We start from the raw sequence: 27,805 nt of genomic DNA, 5'->3' as shown, positions 1-27,805 counted from the left end.
GGCATGTCTTTCCCAATCAACTGCTCCACAGTCCTGTGATGCAAAATTTCGGGAGCTCCAAAGGAAGGTTCTAACTTTGAATATCCCTAGAGATATAAATGTGAATCTGTACTCTTCTTATAGTTTAAATCATGTGATACAAAACACATTATCTAAATTGCACGAAACTCTCTCAACCCACCTTTTGTGATGTAATGGATGAATGATCAGAATATTCCTATATCACAGTGTATTACATTTTATGAATGTTGTACTCTATTTCTATTTGTTTGTTTACTGTAAGGGTCATTTATTTGACTGTGACCTCCATGACTCTGGAGACTGTTGGGGGGAGGGGAGGGAAATTTCTCCCCTCCCCCTCTTGAGTTCTTGTGGCTGGACTAATAATACAATTGACTCAAGACAGAGTAACAGGAGAAAAAGAAACTAACTTTAATTCAAAGAAATGAGACTTAAGAAGTGGCCAAAGCAGGCAGCTTTTATACTTTTTAGACAAAGAAACAATAAATTTGTGAGGAAATGACAGGACAAAGAATTTTAGGTTTTGGGTGCTCAGTTAGTGAAGAATCTAAACAGAATTAGGTTTAGCTGGTAAATTAAAGAAGTAGTAAGGTTTGCTTATACAGGTCTCTTGGCCCTAAATGCCATCTCTGGTGATAAGGATGTCTCGTGACCTTCTGGTACAGGAAAAGCGCCTTTCACACAGGAGATTTCCTGCTTTCAGGGAAACAGAGGTGGGTCAAAGCATCCCTCTTTCATCAGCTCTTTCTTATGTAACTTGCCTTCAAAATAATCAATATGCCATTGTGAATGAAAAATGCTGCTTGCCATATCAGTCTGCCAAATAAACCATAATTCTCAATTTTAGGTTTTTTCAGTTGACAATATACTTTTGACCAGGGACAGCAATCAGTTAAGTGCTAACTGCTAGTAGTAGTGGTGGTGGTAGAAATAGTAAAAGTCCTAATAATAGTACAGTTAGCTGCTATTTTGATTATCACTACCTAGTCACAGAATTGGGAAACCAAAACTAGTTCTTCACACATTCATTCTTGATACCTACTCCCAGAAACTCACACACTCACAGGGTCATACACACAACCACAAGCCCTGGGTTCCCTCTGCACATACCCTGATATTCTGATTTATAATAAGAAATACGTTCATCACCAGTTCCTGGCACAGAGCTCCCCAAACTCTTGGAATTTCCTTTGTGAGGAGCCAGAACAAGGTGTCTTTTGTTATGTTAATGAATGACTAGTAGGGGGTTGGTTGCCACGGGAACCAACCCAATTACTCAGCAGTTAGAACGTTCAGTTCCACCCCTAGACCTCCAGGAAGGAAAGAGGGCCTAGAGACTGAGTTCAATCACTAACGGCCAATGATTTAAGCAATCATGCCTAAGTAATGAAGCCTCCACAAAAACTCAAAAGGACGCAGTTCAGAGAGCTTCCGGGTTGGTGGAACACGTGGACACACTGGAAGAGCGGTAAGCATGGAAGCTCCGTGCCCCTTCCCACACATATCTTGCCCTATGTATCTCTTCCATCTTTCCACTCCCGACTTATATCCTTTTATAAAAATTGGTGGGTGATCTAGTAAGTAAAGTAAGTGAACATTTCTCTGAGTTCTGTGAGTTGCTCTAGCAAACTAATCAAACCCAAGGAGGCGGGGGGCAGTCATTGGAACCTCCGATCTATAGAGGGTCAGTCAGAGCACTCGATACCTGGACTTGTGACTGGCACCTGTGGGGGGTGGGGGCATCTTGGGGACCCAGCCTTTAATTAACCTATGGGAATCTGCCTCTATCACCAGCTAGACAGTGTCAGAGTTGAGTTGAATTGTTAGGACTCCCAGCTGCTTTCAGAAAATTGCTTGATGGTGGGGGGAAAAAAATCCACACACCGGAATTGAAATCAGAATTATACATACACACACACCTCTAAAAACGCAAAGCTGGATCACTACACACACACACACACACACACACACTGGTTTCCCATACGCTCATACACAACCACAAAAAGTGGGCCACACGCATACTTGTACAAACGCACACTTCCAGAAATGGTAGCTTCTACACACATTCACTATCTGCGGGTCCACAGACAACTACACAACCACAAAAAATGGGATCTACAGAGTCGGTATTTTAAGCTTTGTGGGCCAATTTCTGTGGCAACTGCTCAGCTCTGCATTGCGCAAAAACAGCCATACATGACACATCGAGGTGCACGAGCACACACATTCAAAGTGAATTTACACACACACGTACACAACCACTAAAACTAGGTTTCTCACACACGCAAAACACAAGGGTACACAACCACAAAAATCCTGTCACACGCGTTCACAAAGGTTCATCCTCACACATACACACAATAACACAACCTGGGCCTCACACACATAAATGCACAATGACCACCCGGGACCCGCAAGCCCAGACCTCAGGGGCGGGCTCACACCTCCCGTCTTCTCTCACAGACTCGCGGTCACCTCACGCACCGCCACAGGAGGTCGCTCGCGTCCCCGCCCGGCCGACGCGCAGCCGCGTCACTACACGAAGCGGAAACGAGTCGCAGGGGCTCCTGGGAGATGTAGTCTGGGGCCTGGAAAGGCGCCGCGCAAAGGACTCTGGGGCTGTTCGTTCAGAGAAGGCGCAAGCGATATCCCACCCCTGGTCTGGAGCAACATCCCTTCGCTCCTCTCCTGGGTCCATTCGTGTCCGGGCCGGACAGATCGGAGCCAGCGCGGGCCTGGATCCCTCAACCTCACGATCCGGGAGTGGCCGTCCTGAACGGCGCCACGTCCCGGAGGCTTCTGGGAAGTGCAGCCTGAGCTCGCAGTGCGCATGCGCGAGCGCGTGCGTTACGGTCCGTGGGTGAACCTGGCTCCCCAAACCCCTCTGAGCTCCAGGGGCAAAGGGGAGGGTGTTGGGGCTAGAAGCCCCCGGACGGGAATGTGTAGGTGTGGATGCTGGGGAGGCTGGGTTTGGTTGAAGGGATCAAGGAAGGGTCTCAGTACCCGAAAACATCTACGTGATTTTATAAGGACAGCAACAAGTGGGGCCCTGGGAAGCGCTAGGCGGCCCTTGCGCGTGCGCGCGGCGCAGCGTGTTCCGAGGGCTGGTGTAGGGGCGGGGCCTCGGGCGGGCACGCGAGCGGCGATGACCCCAAGAGCGGCTCTGAGTGCGCGAGCGCGCCTGCGTATGCCTGCCTGTAAGTGGGTTGGGGCCTCAGGTCTGTGCCTGTGGAAAGGTCCCGGGAGAGGTGAGTAAGCGCCTGCGCACCGCGTGGCTTTATTTAGGGGCGGGGCCTCGCGCTCTCGTGGACGCCGAGGGGCGGGGCCGCGGCTCGCCGACGTGTCTCGCGCGTGAGGGGGCGGGTCCAGCCAGTGCCGACCGAGGGCCGCGGAGGAGAGTACGCAGGCGCGGGGAGCGCGGGGAGCGCGCCTTGCCTGCGCAGCTGCCGGGGTGGGCGTCGCCGGGACGCGACCCTGGAGGACAGGTTGAGTGTGGCTGTGGGTGTGTGCCCACGGCTGCCTGGAATTTTCCGCCCGTGACCGCCTGTGGGGTTTTGTCTGGTTGTGTGGTGACGGAGTGTGAGGTGAGGGACTGTGTTTGAAGCGTGTGGTGGCGTCGCTGTGTTGTGAGAGGAGAGCGGGTTGTGGCGTTTCTGCGTGTGTCTGTGATGGAGCCAGCCGTGTGGTGACGGGGGCGTGCCTCAGGACCATGTTCGTATTTCACCGCAAGGTCTGTGGTGTTTATGTGAGGAAGAGGTGACTGCACCTGTGGGAGGGGGGCCGGGAGTGGGTATGTAAGTGTGGCTGTGAGAATTTGTGTTGTTGAAGCGCGTTCGTGTGTGTGTGTGTGTGTGTGTGTGTGTGTGAGACCGACTGATGTAGGTGGCCGTTTATCGCCGTCTGGAGTGGCTGCGTGATTTGACCGGGTGGCTGTATGACTGCGCTTCAGTGGCTTTGCGGTTGTGAGTGTGTGGCAGTGTGCGACTGCGCTGTCGAGGTGTATCTCTCCCTGTAAGCGTGGAAGGAGGATCCTTGTGGGGAGGACTCTGAGCGGCTTTACGGGCGTGCAGGCTTCTGGCAAGGAAGTATGTGTGCTGTTGTGGGAGGCTTTCTTTCTCGGTAAAACAGGATAACAACACCCGCGTCAGTTTTGGGAAAATTATATAAATGGCGTAACGTAGTGAAATACTCCGTGCCGAGCTTGGCACTCACCAGGCCCTGTGTAGGTGCTGGGTGTTTGTTGGAGTGCTGGTGGTCGTTTTTCGTTGTCCCCGTGCAGAGGTAGAAGCGCGGTGGTGAACGCTGGAGAAATTTGCATCTCTGAACTTGAGATTGAGCAATGCTTCTCAGAGCTGGGGATCTGACCTCTTCTAGCTGAGAAGCGGTGCCCCAGTAGCCCAGCTGCTCCTTGTTGTCTTTTATTGCATTAGTGCATTTGAAGGGAGGGCAGTGTCTGTCCTGGTCTCTGGGACCTGAGGCTGCGTATGGTTGTGTGTCTGCTTCCTAACCAGTGTAGCTTGGGGGACTCTGGGACTTCTGGTTCCATCACTCAGTAGTTGTGTGACTTTGGGAGAGGTCACTTAAATTTCTGACCCTCAGTTTCACCTGCAAAATGGGGATAATAATAGTACCAATCTTAGGCCTGTGGTGAGCGTTAAGTAGAACAGTCCCTGACACAAGTAAGCTAATAATAATAATAAATGCTAATTGCTTTATTATTAACCTAATAACCCCAAGGATTCCACACCCAGAGAATCAAACCCACAGGAAGAAAAGCAAGAAGTGGAGCCTCAGAGAAAAAGTTGCAGGTTAAGAGATAAAGTAATCCTAAAGGCTAAATTGAGCTTAGGTTCAGAATTTTCTAGTCGGGGTCTTAGGAGGGCACGAACAGAGGGTCTTCCTTTATGGAGATATCCCTAGGGAGCCTGTGGTGTCAAGACGCAAGCACTCAGAGTTAATTTCTTTCATTCTGAGAAGCCCACTGGTCAAGACCCAGTGGCAGGGACTGAGGAGGAGTATCTCCTGATAACACAGCGATCTAGAGACATCTCCGTGTCTAGAGCAGGGTTTCTCAGGCTTGGCACTTTGTTTTTTTTAAAATAAATTATTTATTTATTTATTTATTTTTGGCTGCGTTGGGTCTTCGTTGCTGTGCGTGGACTTTCTCTAGTTGCGGCGAGCTGGGGCTTCTGTTTGTTGTGGTAAGCGGGCTTTTCATTGCAGTGGCTTCTCGTTGCGGAGCACGGGCTCTAAGCGCGCGGGCTTTCAGTAGTTGTGGCTCATGGGCTTCAGTAGTTGTGGCGCGCGGGCTCTAGAGCGCAGGCTCAGTAGTTGTGGCGCACAGGCTTAGTTGCTCCGCGGCGTGTGGGACCTTCCCGGATCAGGGCTCGAACCCGTGTCCCCTGCATTGGCAGGCAGATTCTTAACCACTGCGCCACCAGGGAAGCCCCAGCCTTGGCACTTTGGATGCTTTGGGGCAGATAATTGAAAGATGGGGGAGAGCTGTCCTATATATTTTCGGATGTTTAGAATTATTCCTGTTTTCTACTCCCCAGATGCCAGTAGCATACCCCTGCTGCCCCAATTTTAACAAGCAGAAGTGTCTCCAGACACAGCCTGGTATCCCCTGGAGAACAAAATCACCCCAGTTGAGAACCACTGGTGTACAGGACCATGATGAGGGCACACCATGAACATTTTCAGGGCGTGAGGGTGGGGAGGAGAGCAAGGGGGCTGGATGAGAGAGGTGATAAAGGGATAATGTTTCTGAGATGAGAAGAAAGGGTGTCCAAAGCCTGCAACATGGGTAGGCTCTGAGAGGCACTCATTCATTGAGCAGTCAGATGCCTGCCATGGGCCAAGCACCTTGCTAGTCAGGATGGACCAGGTTTCTACTCATTGGAGCTTGCATTTAGTAGAGAGATGAAATTAAATTTATAACAGGTGGCAGTAATTATTTTGAAAAGGAAAGCAGGGTGAAGGGATTACAGGGTGACTGTGGGTGCTGTTTTCAGTGTCGACACCCAGGCTTCCCATGGGCATCTCAGTCAACTCCAAAGCCAAGAATGGCCACCATCAGTGACTCCTTGGAATCCTTTGATCAGGGAATCTAAGGATTTGGCTTTTCTCCTCCCCAGTGCTGAGGTCTGGACTCTTAACAGGGAGAGGTCAGATCTCCAGCCCGCGACTGAGGCTTGGAGACTGGAGCAGTAGTTCTAAACTATGGCCTTGCATAGAATTTAGAAATCTTAAAAGATAAAAATAAGACATGCCTGGACTCCATCCCCAGAGATTCTGACTTAATGGTTCTGGCAAGGGGCCCAGCCATCAGTATTTATTAAAAAGCTCCCAAGAGATTCCTGTGTACAAACAGGGTTGAGAGCTACAGCTGTGAGAGTTTGTGGGCTTCTCTGGGGCTTCTCAGAATGAAAGAAATTAATTCTGAGTGCTTTCAGTATCTTATCAAAGGCAGTCCCTACAGCTGCACTTCCCTGCAATAGGGACATTCCTAGCCCCATCCTACAAGTGAGGAAATCAAATCTGTACCTGTGCCAGCAGAGCAAGGGCAGGTCTGGCATTCAGATGCAAAGCTTATGTTTTCTGCTATAGCTGGGCTTGGGTCTTTGGAGAAAGTACCTTTCTATATCCCCGGCCTCTGGGGCTGGCAAGTTCAGGATAGAGGTGATCTTAAAATACTAGATAGGTGGTATAGCAAAAACAAACTCTGGCTGAACGGAAGCAATGTGTGGGTGCATTAATGGCTGGCTTTCAGTTATGTCAGGTCCCACCCCAATTCAACACCCAGCACAGGCCCCCAGGATCACAGGGGTGCTGTGCCCCAAGGGGAGGCATGGCCACTGTCCAGTAACTCTTTATTTTAATTTATTTATTATTATTATTTTTTGGCTGCATTGGGTCTTCGTTGCTGCACGCGGGCTTTCTCTAGCTGCGGCGTTCGGGGGCCACTCTTCCTTGTGGTGCACGGGCCCCTCATCGCTGTGGCCTCTCCTGTTGTGGAGTACCGGGCTCCAGGTGTGAGGACCTCAGCAGCTGTAGCAGCGGGCTCTAGAGCGCAGGCTCAGCAGTTGTGGCACACGGGCCCAGTTGCTCCACGGCATGTGGGATCCTCCCGGACCAGGGCACAAACCCGTGTCCCCTGCACTGGCAGGCGGATTCCTAACCATTGTGCCACCAGGGAAGTCCCTCCAGTAACTCTTTAAGCTTGTTCTCATCCAGGTTCTAGCCATCCCTACCTTAGGAGCAGGAATTTAGCCTTGTGCTAAATTGCAAAGCCCCTTCCCACCCTAAGGTATGGGACTCTGGAAGAGAGGCCAGGTTTACAGCGCTGCCCTGACGTGGTGTGGGATCCAGCCTCTTTATTTGTGGTGGTGATGGTGTTTTGAAAAGGTAATTATATATATGATACAGAACGCCAAAGCGTAGATAGATGGGGAAAAGTGAGTTTTGAGTTTCCAAGCCTAGTGACCCAGTTCCCTTCTTCAGGGACAATCGCTGCTACCAACTTCTTTATTTCCCTTCCAGAACTTGTCTGTACCTTTTCAAACTCATGTATTCGTATCCTGTATTTTGTTTTTTCTAAGCATTTTCTCTATATTTTTATTCTCCTCATTACACCATATCTTGGAGATCATTTCACACAGTACATATAGAGCAGATTTCTCAACCTCAGCACAGTTGACACTTTGGACCAGATTGTCCTTTGCTCTGGGTGCTGTCCTGTGCATTATAGGATGTTTAGAAGTATCCCTGGCCTCGACCCATTAGATCCCAGGAACACCTCCCACCCCCAAGTTGGGACAACCACAGATGTCCCAGGCATTGCAAGTGTCCCCTGGGGGCAAAATTGCCCCCAGTAAAGAACCTCTGAGGTAGTGCTGCCTTGTTCCTTTTAAGAACTACACGGTGTCCCATATGTGCGTGTAACATTCACTGATTTTCTTATTGATGGGCAGTTGTTTCCAATCTCTTGATAGGAGTAGTAATTGTAATAGGGAAGAACCTTTGTATTCTTTTTTTTTTGTTTTTTTTGGCTGCACTGTGAGGCATGTGGCATCTTAGTTCCCCCGACCAGGGGTCGAACCTGTGCCCCTTGCAGTGGAAGTGCAGAGTCCTAACCACTGGACTGCCAGGGAAGTCCCAGAACCTTTGTGTTCTATTACAAGTTAATCACTAAAGGGAGGTTGCTTATAAGCTTGAACTACACATAATGGGTTTCTCTGGGAAACCCTGCCTCCTGGTCAGGGTAATGAGCATTAAGCTAAAATACCTTTGTTTAGCCCATAGGAAACATCCTGACCAAACCCACCTGTGAATGACTGCAGGAAGGAAGAAATTAACACATCCCCTCAGAAATGTTTGACTTTTTTCCCTCCCTTTTAGTATAAAAAAATCTTGAATTCTAACTCAGGAAAGATGATTCTTTGGGACGTGAGTCATCATCATCTCCGTCTGCTGGCTTTCCGAATAAAGTCACTGTTCCTTGCCCCAACAACTCGTCTCTCGATTTACTGGCCTGTCGTAGGGTGAGCACTGTGAGATTGGCCTCAGTAACATAATGATAATAAAGAAACTAACATTTGTTTAGCACTGGCACTGCTCTAAGTGTGTTACATGTTTTCATTCATTTAATTTTCACCACAACCCTGTGGAGTCATCATTGTTATTTGCCTCATTTGACTGTTGAGGAAGCTCAGGCCCAAAGAGGACAGGGAGCATGTCTGAGGTCACACAGGTAGTGGTGGCAGAGTTGGAAGCTGAACCCAGACAGCCTGGCTCCAGATGGATGCCCTTCACTGTAGGACTGTACTGCCTCTTCCTACAAACCCTGTCATTTTACACACATATGAGAACGTCTGAAGACAAATACCAGAAATGAGGTTACTGGGTTAAAGGGTATGTGCACCTTGAGCCTTAAAGATATTGTTGGGCTTCCCTGGTGGCGCCATGGTTGAGAGTCTGCCTGCCGATGCAGGGGACGCGGGTTCGTGCTCTGGTCCGGGAAGATCCCACATGCCGCGGAGCAGCTGGGCCCGTGAGCCATGGCCGCTGAGCCTGCGCATCCGGAGCCTATGCTCCGCAACGGGAGAGGCCACAACAGTGAGAGGCCCGCGTACCGCAAAAAAAAAAAAAAAAAAAAAAAAATACTGTTAATTTCTCTCCAACCAGCACTGTGTGAGAATTCTTACTTCGGCCCTCTTAGTGTCAGGCTTCCTTGATGATGCGTGGTGTATACTGAATTAAAAAGGAAAAGAAAGGCAAGAAATAACCGTGTGGCTGTTGCTGAAGATACCTCATGTAAACTTTTAACAGCTAACGGTGAAGCAGGTTTTGTTTACCCCATTGCACAGGTGAGCAAACAGGCTTTGTGTGGTTCTCCCACAGCCAATAATTGGCAGAAGCGAGCTTTGAATCCAGAATTATCTAATATCAAACTGCTGTTCTTTCCTCCCCAGCAGTGCTGAGTCCCTTGGAGAAAATTATTTTGTGGACAAGAATCGTGCTCCTTCAACTTGGGGTGTGTGTCAAGGGCAAACAGCCATGAGAAACCACAGGATGGATGCGTTGCCACTTCCTGTAGCAATCCATTTTACTTGAGGAATCAGAAGAGAAGAATCTGGTAAATGATTTAAAACATGATTTTATATTAACACACAGACTCAGATTTATCATGATGTAGGATGCAGAAAGTTATATGGATGTTTCAGAACAAAACAGAAGATTTCAAGGGTTTTATGTTATGGGGCAGCTGCATTGGGGTATTCTCAGGCCACAGAGCTAGCCATTAACCCTCCTCTACTGTGCAGGGACATTAGTCAGAAGTTCTCAGACGCCACGTGTCAGTGAAGTGCTGGAGCTGGCTTGCCCTGCCTCACATGAACCCATTTTGCACACCTCTCCCCAGTTCCATATTCAGTGACATCAGTTTGATATATTACAGTGGGCCCTGGTGGGAGTATGTACACCGTGGAAATTGGCAGACACTGCAAATTACCCAGCACATCACTGTCCCAAGGTTGAATACAGAGAGAATTCAGGCATCCAGGATTCTTTGTCACCATTTTCTACACAAGGGAAGCCTTGCTCAGCACAGTCAGAATTGAAGGCCAGGCCACTCGGTTTGTCACTGAGCCACAACTCATCAACCTTAGTGTGCTCTGCTCCAAAGCTCCCCAAGTGCTGTGGCACTCTGATATAACAGAGGTACATATCTCGTAACTGCGGTGCCACATTGACACCTCCCGAACCCTGCCAGAGAAGACAGTGCGAGTATTTGCCGTGTAGACCCTTATCCTGCTCCAAGAGGACAGACTGTGCTGCATGTGGATGGGGCTTAAATCCAGGCTTCATCACTTAAAGCTCTGAGATGTTGGGCAGGTCTTCTTCCCTCTTTCATCCTCAGAATGGAAACTGGAACCCATGTGGTCAGTTTGCTCTAAAGGTGAAATCATATAATGCATATAAATATCCAGTACAGCTCTCAGTCTCATACTTACTACTTCTATTGATTTTTAAATTTTTATTGGGGTATAGTTGATTTACAATGTTGTGATAGTTTCAGGTGTACAGCAAAGTGAATCAGTTATACATATACATATATCCACTCTTTTTCAGATTCTTTTCCCATATAGGTCATTACAGAGTATTGAGTAGAGTTCCCTGTGCTGTACAGTAGGTCCTTATTATCTCATACTTATTACTAACTGGAGGACATTGTTGTCACCAGGGGCTGAGCACATTTAACATGCACACACCTGAGGGCTTCCCCAGAGCATGTGAACAGAAGGACAGTAGACTGTTCAGAACAGAAGACTCACAGCCCACAGCACTGGCCACATGCCACACTAATAACAACAATAATGATAAATACAGCTACCATGATAATTGTCTTGTCTGCTCCTCACAGCAGCAGCCCTTCACCTTCCTTTTGCAGGCATAAAGGATCAAGGTAAAGACCCAGTAAGGTTCAGTGTCTTGCCCAAGGTCACACAGATACACACAGGAATGTTGGTCAACTCACAGCGTGCAGTGGAGAACAGGAGGAGAAGGCAAAGGCAGATGTAGTAACAATAGAATTAGTTTCCCACGTAATGAAGTGGCACCTACTGCATGTTCAAGAGGCCCCTACCCCAGCTAAGTGGGCCAGGGAGGGCTCTTTGAAGAAGTGATGGTAAAGAAAGTATTTACTACTGGGCCATTTAGTCACTCACGTAGCGAATAGTTAGCCAGCCCCTTCCACGTGCCAGCTCCTGGTCCAGGGCACATGGGGCTTATGCTCAAGTGGTTGGGACAGACTGTAAGCACCAGAAGCAAATCACATAGTGTGTTAGCGAGGAGAACTGTGGAGAAAAGAGAAGTCAGAACTGGGAAAGGGAGAGGTGGGGGGTGATGGATAGGCGGGTCAGGGGTAGGTTGCAGTAATAAATACAATGGTTAGGGTGAGCCTCACAGATAAGGTGAGGTTAGAACAAAGATTGAAGCGAGTGAGGAACTGAGACAGGGGAAAGAGCATTGCAGGCGGGGTCCTGAGGCAGGACTGTGGCAGCTCGTTCAGGGATTGGCAAGGAGGCCAGTGTGAGGAAGGGGAGAATTGTAAGACCTGAATTCATAGCTCATGGGAGGGAAAATAAGGCCAGATACTACATGTAGGCTCTTACCTAATCCTCACAACTCCAGAAGTAGTAGTTCTGTGTTGTCCCCGTTTAACAGGGGAGGAAACTGGCACAGAGAGGCTAAGTAATTTGCCCAAGGTAACACAGCTAATAAAAATAGTCATCAAGCCCAGGTGGTCCAACTTCAGAGTGAGGTGTTTAACACACGCCAGGCCACCCAGCCGCTCCCTGTAACCCAGGTGAAGACAGGGCAGGGCTCCAAGCTCCTTCTGGACCTGTGAGTCTGAGTTAGGCAGGGCTGGTGTCCCATGGCTCCTTTCTGCCCTGTTGGAGTGACCTCATAGGCTAACCTCAGTGATCTCCAACCAGCCCCTTTCATCTGGCCTTAGCGCAACCCTGAGATTCCTCTGAATCATGCATTTTTTTTTAGCACCAGGTCATTGACAAAAGAGAAGAAAAGCCTACTTATAGGGCACATGAATGGGAAGGAACAAATGGAAGGGTCACTGTATTTGTTTCCCATTGCTTTGGTGACAAATTACCACCAACTTAGTGGCTTCCAACACACCTTCATTCTCCTACGGTTCTGAAGGTCAGATGTCTGAAATGGTTTAGGCAGGGCCATGTTCATTCTGGAGGCTCTGGGGAGAATGTGTGACCTTGCCCTTTACAGCTTCTAGATGCCACCTGCATTCCCTTCCTGCATCTTCAAAACTGGTGGCACAGTGTATCCAGACCTTTCTCTCTCTGACTCTGCTTCCATCATCTTCTCTGTCTCTGACCTCCTGCCTCCCTCTCGTAAGGGCCTTATGACCACATTGAGCCCACCTGGATGATCCAGGATCATCTCCCCACCTCAGCATCCTTCATTTCGTCATATCTGCGAAGTCCCCATTTTGGCCTTTTTTAGACCCTGCCCTTTTCCAAAGACAAGAGGGCTTGGAATGACTGCTGTTAGAACTGTTCTCTGTGCTGTGGTTTCAACATAAAATGGTTGCACTCCACCCCACTTTCAGCATGCCAGGAAGCATTTTGGACTGGTTACTAAGTCAGTCAATAATTTTTATTGAGCACCGCTTTGCACAGGGCGTGGTCTCACACATGGGAGGAGAGAGTGAACAAAACAGTTAAGGTGTCTGCTCTCATAGAGCCCAAGTCACATGGGGGAGATGGTACCTGCATAAACAAGCCCTTTTCAGGAAGCCGGGGGTACTGCACAGAAAATGGAGCAGTAGAATGGCATAGACTGTATACTATGAAGCAGTGCTGTCCTGTAGAAACATAATGCAAGGCAGAATTTTAAATTTTCCAGAAGCCATATTGAAAAAAGTAAACAAATTAATTATTAAAGTTAATTTTAATAATACATTTTGTTTAACTCAATACAGTATATCTGAAATATTACCGTTTTAATTCGTAATCAATATAAACAATTACCAGTGAGATTTTTTTACATTCTTTTTTTCTTTTTTAACTGAGTCTTTAAAGTCAGGTGTGTCTTCTACGTGTATAGTGCACCTCAATCCAGACACTTAATTGATCTGTATTTAAGTTTCATAAAATTTACCATTGGAAAAGTAGATTCACACACCCAAGTTGTTCCAAACATACTTAAAAGTTTACAGTAACTGAATTAAGGATCAATTCTTAATTTTAGATTAATAATAAATTTTAATTCAGTGATTTTAGTATTTATCATTTATTATGGTTTTAATAATAAACAAATTGAAATAAAATTAAACATTTTCTTATTTCCAGAACTCCACGTCTCACGTGGCTGCTGGCATGTGTTGGGCAGCACAGGTATAGAGTGACTCAGGGTGATAGAGGGCCTCCTGTGGAGGTGATGCTTGACGTCTCACCTCTTCCTCTCCCACTAATGCACACCATTGAGATTACCCTTCTAGATTTCTGCATACCTATCTAATGAGTCCCTTCTCCAGCTGTTGCTTCCCCCTCGCCCCTCCCCCACCACACACACCCAGTTTATTTGCCACATAGCCACCGAGAAAAATTTTGTTAAATGTTAGGTCAGCCACATCATTCCTCTGCTCAGCCACCAACCCCCCATGATGCCTTATTGCGCTTGGGATGAATTCCAAACTGCTCCTCACCCCTTCATGATCTGGCCCCTCCTGCCCTCACACACCTCCTAGTCCACCACTCCCCGTCTTGCTCACTCTGCGTCAGCTCACCCGCCTTCGCACTTCCCTTCACATGCAAGCATGTGCCTGCCGCAGGGCCCTTGCACCTGTTGTACGTCTACCCAGAATGCCCTTCTCCCAGTGCCCAGGTGGCTCACACTGCAGTCACACTTCGGCTCAATGTTGCCTCCTCTGAGAGGCCTTTCCCTGCCACCCCATCACTCCATCCCCTGCTCGGGTCCTTTTTTTCCTGCATAGCAGTGATCTCAGCTAACACTGTGTTCTATTTTTTTTTTTTTTTTAACACTGTGTTCTATCTGGACCTGTCTTCCCTGCTGGAATGTAAGGTACTTGGGAGCCAGTACCTCTCTGCTCTAACTCTGCTCTCTCCCCAGCACTGGGGACAGTGCCTGGCACCTGATGAGCACTCCACAATTCCTTGTCAGATGGAAGAACAGGTGTCTGCCTGTCTCATTTGCCTCCTGATCTGTAGCCTCCTGTGATCTTAAGAACAGATAGTGTTGGCCGTGGTCCCTCCCTGATCCTGAGAAGGGGCAGGAATGCTTCAGAAGATGTTGTGACCTCCCACAATGTGCATGTCTGTGCACGTGTGTGTGACCAGGGTGTGGGGCCAGGGGATTCTTATCCTAGAGACCCTGGGACCACCCAGAAGGCCCAGTCGACTCATGACTTCTCTTCTCTCCCAGCCCCACCTTCTCAGCACTCTGCCCCTCTCCAAATTGAAACCCTCAAGGGGGAGGAAAGGATGCCTGCTGCACGTGGGAAATCCAAGTCCAAGGTAAGTAGTGGTTCCTCGTCCTTTGGGAAAGTTCCATCGTGTAAGAAACCATTTGCTTTCCTTCCATGGGAACATCCTATCCCACAGAGACCCAACCAAGACATAGTCCCTGGCTTCCTTCCATCACCACCACCGGGTGTGGGAGCATGAGAAGGGCCACTCAGCGTCCCCCCTCCTTTTTTCTCAGTGTGCACGTGACCATTCACCTATTCATTCAGCATCTCCAGGGTCTCTGCCTGTGCTGGGAGGAATACTCTCCCCAGAGAGAAGACCAGAGCCACCATGATTTCTCGAGGTGGACATGAGTACCCAGGTGGGACCTGCTGAGGCAGAGGAGGATTGGATGCTGTACTCCAGAGTTAATCTCTTGATGTTGCTTTGTTTTTACATGTACACCCCATTTTTACAAGGAGGACATCTCTCTAAGAGACTCCTCATAACCCTGTATTCAGGTTGAGTTAGTTGGAGCCAGGCCAGTGAGTCAGCCTCCTGAAATGAGCATGTTTCAAGACTAGATGATGAAGCGATTTTCTACAATAAGCCTCTTCAGTGTAGTTTCTCGTAATAGACACTTTTGCCCTCTAAGTTACGTGTATTCATTCCCTATTGCCACAGACTTGGCCATTCAAAACAGCACACATTTATTATCACACAGTTTGTGGGCTGGAGTTCAGATACAGCGTGGCTTAGCTGGATCCTCTGCTTTGGGTCTCACAAGGGTGAGATCAGGGTGTCAGCAGCTGTGGTCTCATCTGAAGCTCAGGGTCCTCTTCTGAACTCATTGGTTATTGGCAAAATTAGATCCCCCTCCTGCATTTCATGTGGCTCCCTTCATCCCATCTTCAAACCAGCAGCAACAGGTCACATCCCATTCATCCTTCACATCTCCTAGACTTCCCTTTCTGCTCTCCTGTTCCACCAGCTAGAGAAAATTCTTTGCTCTTCGGGGCTCCTGTGATGACATTGGGTCCACCTGGATAATCCAGGCTACTCTCCCTATTTTAAGGTCAACTGATTAGTAACCTTGATTACATCTGCAAATAAACTTTTGCCACGTATAACGCAGACACATGTGGTTAGGGACATGAATCAGCAGCCAGACTGCCCAAATTGAACCCCAGCTCCTTCATTTACAAGCTATTAGATCTTCAGTAAGTCACCTCATGTCTCTGGGCCTCAGTCACTGGCTAACATGAGCCAGTACATGCAGAGTACTTAGAAAAATGCCTTGTCTTTGTCAATGCCCCATAAATCCAAGTTGATATGCTTTTTATGCAACAAAATCTTTATCATGTTGCATTGTGTTTTAGTACACCTGCTCCTTTTGATCTCAGAACCGCAAATGTTTCCTTAATAGAATCCTGGCACCATGTATCTCCCGTGTTTGGAAGTCCAACGTTTTCTCAGCCATGTGGAAGCACAAGCCCACAGTGAAAGGACGTGTGATTTTCCATTTCAGGCACCAGTCACATTTGGGGATTTGGCCATCTACTTCTCCCAGGAGGAGTGGGAATGGCTGAGCCCCATTCAGAAGGATCTGTATGAAGATGTCATGTTGGAAAACTACCAGAACTTGGTTTCTCTCGGTAAGGCTCTCCTGCCCCCATAATCCACAGCTGGCTCATCGTGGGACATGAATCAATCAGTCTAGTCAAGAAAACAGAAGCCACTCCAGTTTTTTTGTTGTTGTTTTAATGGCTTTATTTAGGTATAATTTACATATTATACAATTCACCCATTTGCAGTATGCAATTCAGTGATCTTTTTAATGTATTTACAGAATTGTGCATCCATTACCCTAGTCAATTTTAGAACATTTTCATTATCCCCAAAAGAAAGCCTATACCCATCATCAATCACTTTTTATTTCCCCCTGCCCACTAATCCCGCCAGATTAGGCAAACACTAATCCACTTTCTGTCTCTATGAATTTGCCTGTTCTTGGCATTCCATAAACATGAAATCAAATATGTTGTCCTTTGTGTCTGGTGTCGTTCACTTAAGGTAATATTTTTGATGTTCATCTACATGGTAGTGTGTATCAATACCTCATTCCTTTTTATGGCGAAATAATATTCCACATTTTGTTTATCCATTCACCAGTTGGTGGGCATTTGGCTTGTTTCCACTGTGTGGCTGTTACGAATATGCTGCTGTGAATGTTCACATACAAATTTTCGTGTGGATGCATATTTTCATTTCTCTTGGGTATATACCTAGGAGTGGTATATGCTGGTCATATGGTAACTATATATGTAATCTTTTGAGGACACCTGGCTTGTTTTTAAGAGAAAAAATTTAAAGTATTGACTTAACAGGTACTATTGAAAGGTGAATATTAGACACAGATGGTAACTGCAGGACACAGCCACCATCCTAGGGCTGGGAGGACAGAGGGAAGAGTTGAGAGTTTTTAGGACTCTGAGGAAGGGACTCAGACTTCTGAAGGAGAGGGGTGCACTGCCTGGTTTATCCTCCTGAGGGGGCAAGATGAGGCTAGTTCTGGAAGTGCAGGGAAAAAAAGAAAAGCATAGATTGAAACCAGCAGTACCCCTATTGGTAGATGCTGACACGGAGCACCTGGCATAGAAGTGTGGATTACAGCAGATCAGAGAACGGTGGGCTTGGGAGCAGAAAGGCAATAGCTGAATAACCAGCCTCAGGAGTTTCTGGTCCAACTTTTCATGAAAATAGTTGGCTTTGTAGAGTTAGAAATGAATAACTCTGCTGGCTATGACTGAACTTTCATCCTTCTTATTCTCCACCTATCCTTTACATCCTCCATGCTCCTCTTGCACTAATAAACCCCATTTTTGTTGACACAAAGCTTGGCTCTGACAGCTGTGGTGCCCACATCATGCTCAGTTCCAGTGTTTTCCTGTGTGCAGGACTTTCCTTTCGGAGGCCAAATGTGATCACCTTATTGGAAAAAGGGAAAGCACCCTGGATGGTGGAGCCAGTGAAAAGACGCCGGGGCTTGGGTGAGTGACAGAGAACCAAGGCTTAGAAGCTGGCATTCTGTGTAAAGGTGCCCTCCATCATGAGAGGGCAACATCTTTAAGATAATAGTTGAGAGCCACTTTCTCCACCTCAGAGGCCCCAGGCTTGTGCAGAAAACGCAAGCCTCTTCAGTATGAGCCCCAAGAGGGAGAATAACCAACATTTAACAAGCTCCTTATTAGGTACTCTTTTAAGTACAGGTTCCTCCCAACAACCCTATAAGGTAGGTACTATTATTATTCCTATTTTATAGATGAGGAAGCTGAGGGCCAGAGAGGTTTGGTGACTTGCCCAAGGTCACCCAGCTAGGAAGTGGCAGCAGAGTTGGAGTTTGAACCCCAGCTTCCGGTCCCAGAAGCTCAGCTTTCAACAGCCTCATCCCCACCTATCCAGTCCCCTGCCTCGGCTTTCATATTTCCCTTCAGAGAAAGTGTGTCCTGATTTCTCTAATGATAGCATTTCAAATGATCAAACTTGCATCATTTTCTTCAATCCTTAAAAAAAAAACTAAAAATCTTTTCCATAACTGTTTATTTTGACTGCTTTTCAAGAACTCATTCCCTTTTCTCATAGATTCCTCTTTGGTTGGTCAAGTTATGGGTTTTTAAAAATTTTTTGTGTTTTTTTGTTTGTTTTTATAGATTTATGAGTTTATTATTTGTGGTAAAAAGCACATAACATTATATTTACCATCTTAACCATTTTTAAATGTACTGTTAAGTATATTCACATTGTTGACCAAGAGTTATCTAGAACTTTAATTTGCAATACTGAAACTCTGTATCCACTAAATACTAGTTCTTCCCACCCCTCCACTGAGCCCTTAGTATGATTTTGACTACTATGGATACTTCATATTAATGGAATCATGCAGTATTTGACTTTTTGTGACTGGCTTTTTTCTGCTTAGCATAATGTCATCAAGGTTTCATCCATGTTGTAGTATGTGACAGGATTTTCTTCTTTTTTAAGGCTATATAATACTCCATTGTATGTATATACCACATTTTCTTTATCCATTCATCTGTCAATAGTCATTTGGGTTGCTTCCCCTCTTAGCTATTGTGAATCATGCTGCAATGAACATGGGAGTACAGATATCTCTTCGAGATCCTGATTTTAATTCCTTTGGGTATGTACCCAGAGGTAGGATTGGTGGATCATATGGTAGTTATGTTTTTAATTTTCTGAGTAACCTCCATACCATTTTCCACAGTGGCTGCACGATTTTTCATTTCCACCAACAGTACACAAGGATTCCAACTTCTGCTCATGCTCACTAGCACTTGTTATTATTTTTTAAAAATGTTTATTTATTTGGCTGCGCCGGGTCTTAGTTGTGGCACCTGGGATCTTCGTTGCCGCTTGTGGGATCTTCGTTGCAGCACGCTGGTCTTACTGTGGCATGTGGGTTCTTTTTAGTTGCGGCATGTGGGTTCTTTAGTTGCGGCATGCAGACTCTTTTAGTGCGGCATGCAGGCTCTTGGTTAAGGCATGTGGGATCTAGTTCCCTGACCAGGGATTGAATTGGGCCCCCCTGCATTGGGAGCATGGTGTCTTAACCACTGGACTACCAGGGAAGTCCTCTGGGGTTTTTTTGATAGTGGCCATCCTTATGGTGTGAGGTGATATTGTGGGTTCAATTTGCATTTCCCTGATGATTAGTGATGTTGAGGATCTTTTTATGTGTTTATTGGCCATTTGTCTGTCTTGGAGAAATGTCTGTTCAAGTCCTTTGCCCATTTTTTAACAGGGTTATTTGTCCTTTGTTTTTAAATTGTAGGAGTTCTTTATATATTTTGCATGTTAATCCCTTATCAGATATATGATTTACAATACCCATAGGTTGCCTTTTCCCTGTCGTTTTATTTGACATGCAAAAGTTAAGTTTGAAGTAGTCTCATCTGTTTTTTCATTTTGTAGCATGTGCTTTTGATGCCATATCTAAGAAATCAGTGCCAAATCCAATGTCCTGAAGCTTTTCCCCTATGTTTTCTTCTAGGAGTTTAATAGTTTTAGGTCTTACACTTAGGTCTTTAATTTTTTTTTTTTTTTTTTTTTTTTTTTTTTTGCTGTACGCGGGCCTCTCACCGCTGCGGCCTCTCCCGCTGCGGAGCACAGGCTCCGGACGCGCAGGCCCAGCGGCCATGGCTCACGGGCCTAGCGCTCCACGGCATGTGGGATCCTCCCAGACCGGGGCACGAACCCGTGTACCCTGCATCGGCAGGCGGACTCCCAACCACTGCGCCACCAGGGAAGCCCTACATATCTATCTTTATGCTACTACCACACCATCTTAATTATCAGGAAGTCTGAGCCTTCCTACTTCATTCCTCTCTTGCAAGATTGTTTTGTCTGTTCAGGGTCCCTTGAGATTCCATATGAATTTTAGGACTTTTTTCTATTTCTTGAAAAAGACGTTATTGAGATTTTGATAGGGATTGCATTGAATCTGTAGATAACTTTGAGTGGTATGGACAGTTTTACAATATTAAGTCTTCCAATCCACAAGCACAGGATGTCTTTCCATTTATTTATATCTTTTGATTTCTTTTAGCAATGTTTGTAGCTTTCAGTGTACAAGTCTTTCATCTCTTTAGTTAAACTTGTTCCTAAATATTTTATCCTTTTTGATGCTATAATAAATAGGATTGTTTTCTCAGTTTCCTTTACGGAGTGGTCATGGTTAGTGTATAGAAATACAACTGATTTTCGGGTGTTGATTTTGTATCCTGCCACTTTACTGAATTCATTGATTGGTTCAAACAGTGAGGTAGTTCCTTCTATTCCTATTTTTTTGAGTGTTTTTATCATGTTAAGTTTTGTCAAAAGCTTTTTCTGCATCAGTTGAGATGATCGTGTGGTTTTTATCCTTTAATTTGTTAATGTGATAGACTACATTTATTTTCCCATATTAAACTATCCTGGCATTCCAGGTATAAATCCCACTGGCTCATGTGTATGATCCTTTTAATATGTTGTTGAATCTGGTTTGCTAGTATTTTGTTTAGGATTTTTGCATCAGTATTTATCCAGGGATATTGGTCTGTAGTTTTACTTTGTTGTGATGTCTCTGGTTTTGGCATTAAGGTAATGATGGCCTTATACAATGAGTAAGTATTCTCTCTGCTTCTGTCTTCTGAAAGAGATTATGGAGAATTGGAATGATTTCTTCCTTAAATGTTTGGTAGGATTCACTAGTGAACACATAATGGGCCTGGTACTTTGTTTTTGAAGTTTATTAATTACTGATTCAGTTTTTTAAATAGATATATGCCTATTCACATCATCTTTTTCTTGTGTGAGTTTTGGCAAATTATGTCTTTTAAGGAATTGATCAGTTTCATCTAGATTATCAGATTTGTGGGCATAGAATTGTTCAGTTTTCTTTTATTATATTTTTAATTTCCATGAAATATGTAGTGATGTCCCCTCTTTGATTTCTGATATTAATTTGTGTCTTCTCTCTCTCAGTCTATCTAGAGACTTACCAATTTTACTGATTTTCAAAGAACCATCTTTTTATTTCATTGTATTTCTCTATTGATTTCCTGTTTTCATTTTCAATGATTTGCTCTAATTTTTTTTTCTGCTTACTTTGGATTTAATTTGCTCTTTTTCTAGTTTCCTAAGGGGGAAACTTAAATTTTTGACTTTAGGTTTTTGTTCTTTTCTATTATATGCATCCAGTGCTATAAATTTCCCTCTAAGCACTACTTTCAGTGCATCCCACACATTTTGATAAGTTGTGTTTCCATTTTCATTTAGTTCAAAGTATTTTAAAATTTCTCTTGAGATTTCTTCTTTGACCCATGTGTTATTTAGAAGTGTGCTGTATAATCTCCACGTATTTGGGGATTTTCGAGTCATCTTTTTGTTAGTGATATCCAGTTTAATTCCATTGTGGTTTGAAAGCAGACACTATGATTTCTATTCTTTTAAACTTGTTAAGGTGTGTTTTATGGCCCAGAATATGGTCTGTCTTGGTGCATGGTCCATGTGAGCTTGAGAATAATGTTAATTCTGCTGTTGAATGAAATACTCTATAGGTGTCAATTATATCCAGTTGAATGATGGTGTGGTTGAGTTCCATTATGTCCTTACTGATTTTCTGCCTGCTGGATATGTCCATTTATGAGAGGAGGGTGTTGAAGTCTCCAACTGTGATAGTGGATTCATCTGTTTCTCCTTGTGGTTCTATCAGTTTTTGTCTCATGTAGTTTGATGCTCTGTTGTTAGGTACATACATGTTAAGAATTGTTATGTCTTCCTGAAGAATTGACCCCTTTATCATTATGTAATATCCCTCTTTATCCATGATAACTTTCCATGTTTTTAAGCCTGCTCTATCTAGAATTAATATAGCTACTTCTGTTGTCTTTTGATAAGTGTCAGCATGGTCTACTTTTCTCCATTCATTTACTCTTAATCCATATGTGTCTTCATATCTAAAGTGGGTTTCTTATAGACAGCATACAGGTGGGTCATGTTTTTTATGCACCTGAAAAATCTCTTTTAATTGATACATTTAGACCATTGACATTTAAAGTGATTATTGATGTAGTTGAATTTATATCTACCATTTTGTTACTGTTTTCTATTTGTTACTTTTATTTTTTGTTCCTGTTTTCGTCTTCCACTCTTTTCTGCCTTTTGTGATTTTAAATGAACATTTCATATGCTTCCATTTTCTATCCGTAGCATACTTTCTTTTTTATACTTTTTTTTTTTTTTACTTTTTAAACTCTTTTTAGTGGTTGCCCTAGAGCTTACAGTACACATTTACAGTTAATCCATGTCCACTTTTAAATAACACTGTTACCACTTTGTGGATAGCATGAGTACCTTATAATAAAATAATGCTAACTCCTTCCTCCCATCCCCTCTATCATTGCTATCATTTACTTCACTTATATATATAAGTATACATTAGCATACACACACATAAGATAAATATATAAGCATATGTAATCAAATACATTGTTGCTATTATTATTTTGAATAAACTGTTATCTGTTAGACTAATCAAAAATAATAAAAGGGTTTTTTTTTTTTTTGCCTTCATTTATTCCTTCTTCAGTGCTCTTCCTTTCTCTATGTAGATCCGAGTTTCTGACCTACATTATTTTCCTTCTCTCCAAAGGACCTCTTTAACACTTCTTGCAAGGCACGTGTACTGGCAACAAGTTCTCAGAATACTTGTTTATTTGAGAAAGTCTTTCTCTTTCACTTTTGCAGGAAGTTTTCACAAGGTACAGAATATTAGATTGGTGGGGTTTTTTTCTCAGTAATTTAAATATTTCATGCCACTCTCTTCTTGATTGCATGGTTTCTGAGAAGTAGAATGTAAATCTAATCTTTGTTCCTCTATAGGTGGGATCTTTTTTCCCCTCTGGCTTCTTTCAGGATTTTTTCTTTGATACTCTGCAGTTTAAAAATGATATGCCTAAAAAAAAAAATTATATGCCTAGGTATAGGTTTCCTAACATTTATCCTGTTTCGTGTTCTTTGAGCAGCTTAGATATGTAATTTAGTGTCTGACATTAATCTGGGGAAGTTTTCAGTCATTATTCTTTTTTCTCTTTCTTCTCCTCTGGTATTTCTATTACAGATATGTTATTTCTTTTGTAATTGTTCCAGTCTTTGGATATTTTGTTCTGTTGTTTCAGTCTTTGTTCTCTTTGCTTTCCAGGTTTTGAGGATTTTATTGATAAATTCTTTAACTTGCAGAATCTTTCCTCAGCTGTGTTAAATCTACCAAAAAGCCCATCAAAGGCATTCTTCATTTCTGCTACAGTGGTTTTGATCTCTTAACATTTCATTTTGTTTCTTCCTTAGGATTTCCATCTTTCTGCTTACATTGCCCGTCTCTTCTAATATGCTGTATACTTTATCCACTAGAGCCCTTAGCATATTAAACATACTTGTTTAAAATTTCTGACCTGATAAGTCAAACATCCCTGCCATATTTGAATCTGGTTTTGATGCTTGCTTTGTCTCTTCAAGTTGTGTTTTTTGCCTTTTGGTATATCTTCTAATTTTTTCTTGATAGCTAGCCATGATATACCATTTAAAAGGAACTGCTCTAAATAGGCCTTTAGTGATGTGATGGTGAGGTGGGGGAGGGAAGAAGTCTTTAGTCCTATGATTAGGTTTTCAGTCTTTTAGTGAGACTTCTCTGGATTGTGAACATCACAAGTGATTCTGTTTTTCCCTCCCACGTTAGGTGGGACAAGCTGGCTACAGCCAGGTGGAGTTGGATATTTTCCTTCCCCAGGTCAATTAAGCTCTGATAATACCTCAGCCTGATAGGCTCTGGTTACCTACCTAGTGTCCCCTGAGGGCAGGCCTGGTTAAGAGGAACAGACTGATCTGGCATATTTCAAAATGATTCCTTTTCCCCACCCCCTGGAGGCAGCCCAAGATAATTTTTCTCCTATATTTAACGTGAGAATCTGATCAAACTCGTAAAGGTAAATCTTGCCATATTGTGTGGGCTGCTTTGACTAGGTCCCCCTGGAGTTTTTAACTCTCAGAGTTGTTGGCACTGAGCCTCCAACAATTCATTAATTATAGTTTAGGTTTTCCTGCCCCAGCACAGGTTCCCATGGTGGTTATGCTTGTGAGCCTCTGCTCCAGTAAGCTTCAGTTTGTCTCTCCAGTCTTGGAGGAAGTGGTTCGCCCCATGCCCTCCCCTCTATAATGGATCTAAGAAGAGTTGTAGGGCAAAATGGTGACTTCCAAACTTTTACATGAGGAGCCAGAAACCAGAAGTCCAGTTTGGTTTTTTTTAATATTTGATTTTAAGAATACATTTTAAAAATTTACAACTTTATTGAGCCACATACTGTAAAATTCATCCATATTAAGTGTATAATTCAGTAGTTTTTGCTAAATTTACCAAGTTGTGCCACCATCTCCATAAACCAGTTTTAGAACAGTTTTGTCACCTCAGTAAGATCCCTCATGACCATTTACAGATAATCCCCATTCCCACCTTCAGCCACAGGCAACCAGTAATTTACCTTCTGTCTGTATTTTACCTTCTGCCTTTTCTGGACATTTCCTATAATAAAACTACATTCATCTGCTGAACAATGTATGGAGTTTAATGTGGTATATGGTATACATTTATTCTCTAAATAAAACCTTTATTTATTCATTTGCAATTGCGCTTCCCTGAATTTCAGTTATGAAGTGTTTCTATAAAGCCCTTACTGTGTTAAAACCATAATGAGACACTAAAAAGTTATTCTGATTATCATCGTTATTATGATAATGATTGCAAATAGCTTTATTTTTCTAGCACAGGAAAACAAATTGAATTTCTTGATGTCTTTCAGACTTAGGATCTAAATGTGAGACCAAGAAGTTATCTCCATATCAGTGCAACAAATCTGGGCAAAGCATCTATCAGAAAGCAGTTTCTACACCACAAAAAGTTCCCACAGGAAAGAGAAGCTGCAAGAAAAATTCAGTCCTAATAAAACCCAAGAAAGTGCATTCAAAGAAGAAATCTCTAAAATGTAACGACTGTGGGAAATTCTTTAGTCAAAGCTTATCTCTTAAACTTCATCAGAACTCTCATACTAGAGAGAAGCCTTATGAATGCAGTAAGTGTAGAAAAGCTTTCAGACAGATCTCATCCCTTATTCTTCATCAGAAAATTCACAATGGAAGGAAAAGCTATGAATGTGATAAATGTGGGGAAAGCTTCATTCAAAGAACAACCCTTATTTTACATGGGAGAAGTCACGATGAAAAGGAAATCTTTGACTGTGGGAAGGCCTTGAGTCAATGCCAATCTCTCAGTATACATCAGAAAATCCACCTTGTCCAAAATGTCTACCAGTGCAGAAAATGTGAGAAAGCCTTCATTCGAATGTCGTCTTTTTTACTTCATAAGAAAATTCACAATGGAAAGAAAATACATAAATGCAATGAATGTGGGAGAGGCTTCAGTAAGAAATCAGTCCTTGTTATACATAAAAGAATTCATACTGGAGAGAAAACCCATGAAAGTGAGAAGGCCTTAAGTCAGAGTTTACAGCAGCGAAGTCACCATGTAGAGAATCCTTATAAATGCAGAAAATGTGGGAAATTCTTTAATAGGATTTCATCCATTATGCTTCATCAAAGAATTCACGCTTCAAAGAAACCCTACAAATGTGATAAATGTGAGAAGATCTTCATGCGGCTTTCAACCTTTACTCTACATGTAAGAATTCATAACAGAGAGAAACTATACAGATGTAATAAATGTGAGAAGGTCTGCAACCGGCATTCATCCCTTATTCAACATCAGAAAGTTCATACAAAGAAAAAGAAACTGTTTGAATGTAAGGAATGCGGGAAGATGTTTTCTGGAATTGCCAACCTTAAAATACATCAAAACATTCATTCTGAAGAGAAACCTTTCAAATGCAATAAATGTAGTAAAGTTTTTGGCCGCCAATCATTTCTTATTGAACATCAGAGAATCCATACTGGAGAAAAACCCTATCAATGTGAGGAATGTGGGAAAGCCTTCAGTCACCGAATATCTCTTACTCGACATAAGAGAATTCATACTGAAGATAGACCCTATGAATGTGATCAGTGTGGGAAGGCCTTCAGTCAGAGTGCACACCTCGCCCAACATGAAAGAATTCACACTGGAGAGAAACCATATACATGCAAAACGTGTGGGAAGGCCTTTAGCCAGCGTACATCCCTTATTCTACATGAAAGAAGTCATACTGGAGAGAAACCCTATGAATGTAACGAATGTGGGAAGGCATTTAGCAGTGGCTCAGATCTTATTCGGCATCAGAGAAGTCATTCTTCAGAGAAACCCTATGAGTGCAGTAAATGTGGGAAGGCATATAGTCGGAGCTCATCCTTGATTCGACATCAGAATACACATTCTGAGGAAAAGGCTTAAGATTGTTTTAAATATGTAAAAGCTAAGAGGGAGGCTAGCAAAGTAGCAGAGACACAGGCATGGGAAAATGCATTTGTCTATAACATAAATTGTGTAAAAATGGGACAGTTTGATGGTGTGTCCCACTTTGAAACCCAAAGAGCAAAAGTCATTGGTGATTTTGACCTGAGTATTTGAAATCAACTGAGGCAGTGACTTTATCATAGGTCTTTGTTTCAAAATAGCAAGCTCAGATGATTGGATCAGTCATTTTTAATGAAGAGCATTCTTCATTTGATAAAAATAACTGGTACTTCATTTCCAATGTAATTTTAAAGCTATTTCATTGGTTATGTACAACAAAGTGAATTGTAAATCCATTTTTCTGGATGGAGCTGTGAGCCTGATTTAAGGTCACATGAAGAAAGAGTTTGAGTTTGTCCCTTAGAACTAGAAGTATCACACAGAAGGGATTTCTTCACAAACCAGGGTGCCATTTTCAGCTGGCAGAAACTTCTGGTTGAGAATAAAGAAGATTGAGTAAAGATAGCACTCATAATTGTGTGAAGCAATAGAGTCATTACCATACTGTCTCTATGGGTATGAAGACATATGATCTTAATGGTGTGAAAAATCTAACAAGCCTGGGATAAGCTAATGAGGAAAAAAAAACAGGATGTATTGAAGAATGAGGAACTTCAGAACAAGGAGAAATCATTTGTTATTGTTTTGTTTGAAAATGAATTTATATTTATATGAATAAACATTGGTATTTTCATGTGAAAACACTGGTGTACAAGTGATTGGTGGAGAATGGGATGTCATGGACTGAATGTGTCCTCCCAAAATTCGTTTGTTAAAACCCTAACCCCAGTGTGATTGTATTTGGAATTGAGGCCTTTGGGAGATAATAAGGGTTAGATGAGGTCATGAGGGTGGGGCCCTCATAATAAGATTGTTTTTAAAGAAGAGACACCAGAGATCTCTGCCATGTGAGGACACAGCAAGAAGGTGGCTATCTGCAAGCCGAGAAACTAGGCCTCACCAGTATCCAACCTTGTGGCATCCTGATCTCAGACTTTCAGCCTCCCAAACTGTGAGAAATAAATTTTGTTTACATCACCCAGTCTATGGTATTTTGTTATGGCAACCTAAACTAATACATGGGAAAAACCCTGCATTTATGTGCCAGGCTCTTTCATGTCAGCTGTTCACCATATATGTAATAGTTTTCAGTGCTTCTTTCCAGTTTGTGCAAAATGTGTAAGAAATAAAATCAGAATTCTTTTTTGGAATTAGGTTATATACA

The 27,805-nt window shown here is 43.7% G+C and overlaps 1 protein-coding gene across 22 annotated transcripts; it reads left to right on the top strand.

Annotated features, from left to right (window-relative positions):
• The first annotated feature begins 1,340 nt into the window (after positions 1 to 1,340).
• Positions 1,341 to 27,805, top strand: ZNF667 (zinc finger protein 667). Of its 22 annotated transcripts, none has more exons than XM_060288555.1 (8): positions 1,341 to 1,489; positions 2,485 to 2,873; positions 9,208 to 9,389; positions 9,495 to 9,658; positions 14,503 to 14,594; positions 15,952 to 16,180; positions 17,483 to 17,575; positions 24,938 to 27,805. In XM_060288555.1, the coding sequence occupies exons 5-8, from the start codon at positions 14,562 to 14,564 to the stop codon at positions 26,515 to 26,517; spliced, it is 1,935 nt and encodes a 644-aa protein (XP_060144538.1). In that variant the 5' UTR covers positions 1,341 to 1,489; positions 2,485 to 2,873; positions 9,208 to 9,389; positions 9,495 to 9,658; positions 14,503 to 14,561; the 3' UTR covers positions 26,518 to 27,805. The 22 variants fall into 22 exon arrangements, with proteins under 22 accessions (XP_060144538.1, XP_060144547.1, XP_060144546.1 ...); XM_060288551.1 differs by lacking the exons at positions 1,341 to 1,489; positions 2,485 to 2,873 and adding exons at positions 3,393 to 7,428; positions 13,410 to 13,454; XM_060288566.2 differs by lacking the exons at positions 1,341 to 1,489; positions 2,485 to 2,873 and adding exons at positions 3,395 to 7,428; positions 13,410 to 13,454 and having other exon boundaries at positions 16,054 to 16,180.

Source organism: Globicephala melas, chromosome 19 (genome assembly GCF_963455315.2).
Source record: "Globicephala melas chromosome 19, mGloMel1.2, whole genome shotgun sequence".
Classification (NCBI taxonomy): Eukaryota; Metazoa; Chordata; class Mammalia; order Artiodactyla; family Delphinidae; genus Globicephala; species Globicephala melas.
This window is presented reverse-complemented; position numbering and strand designations above follow the sequence as displayed.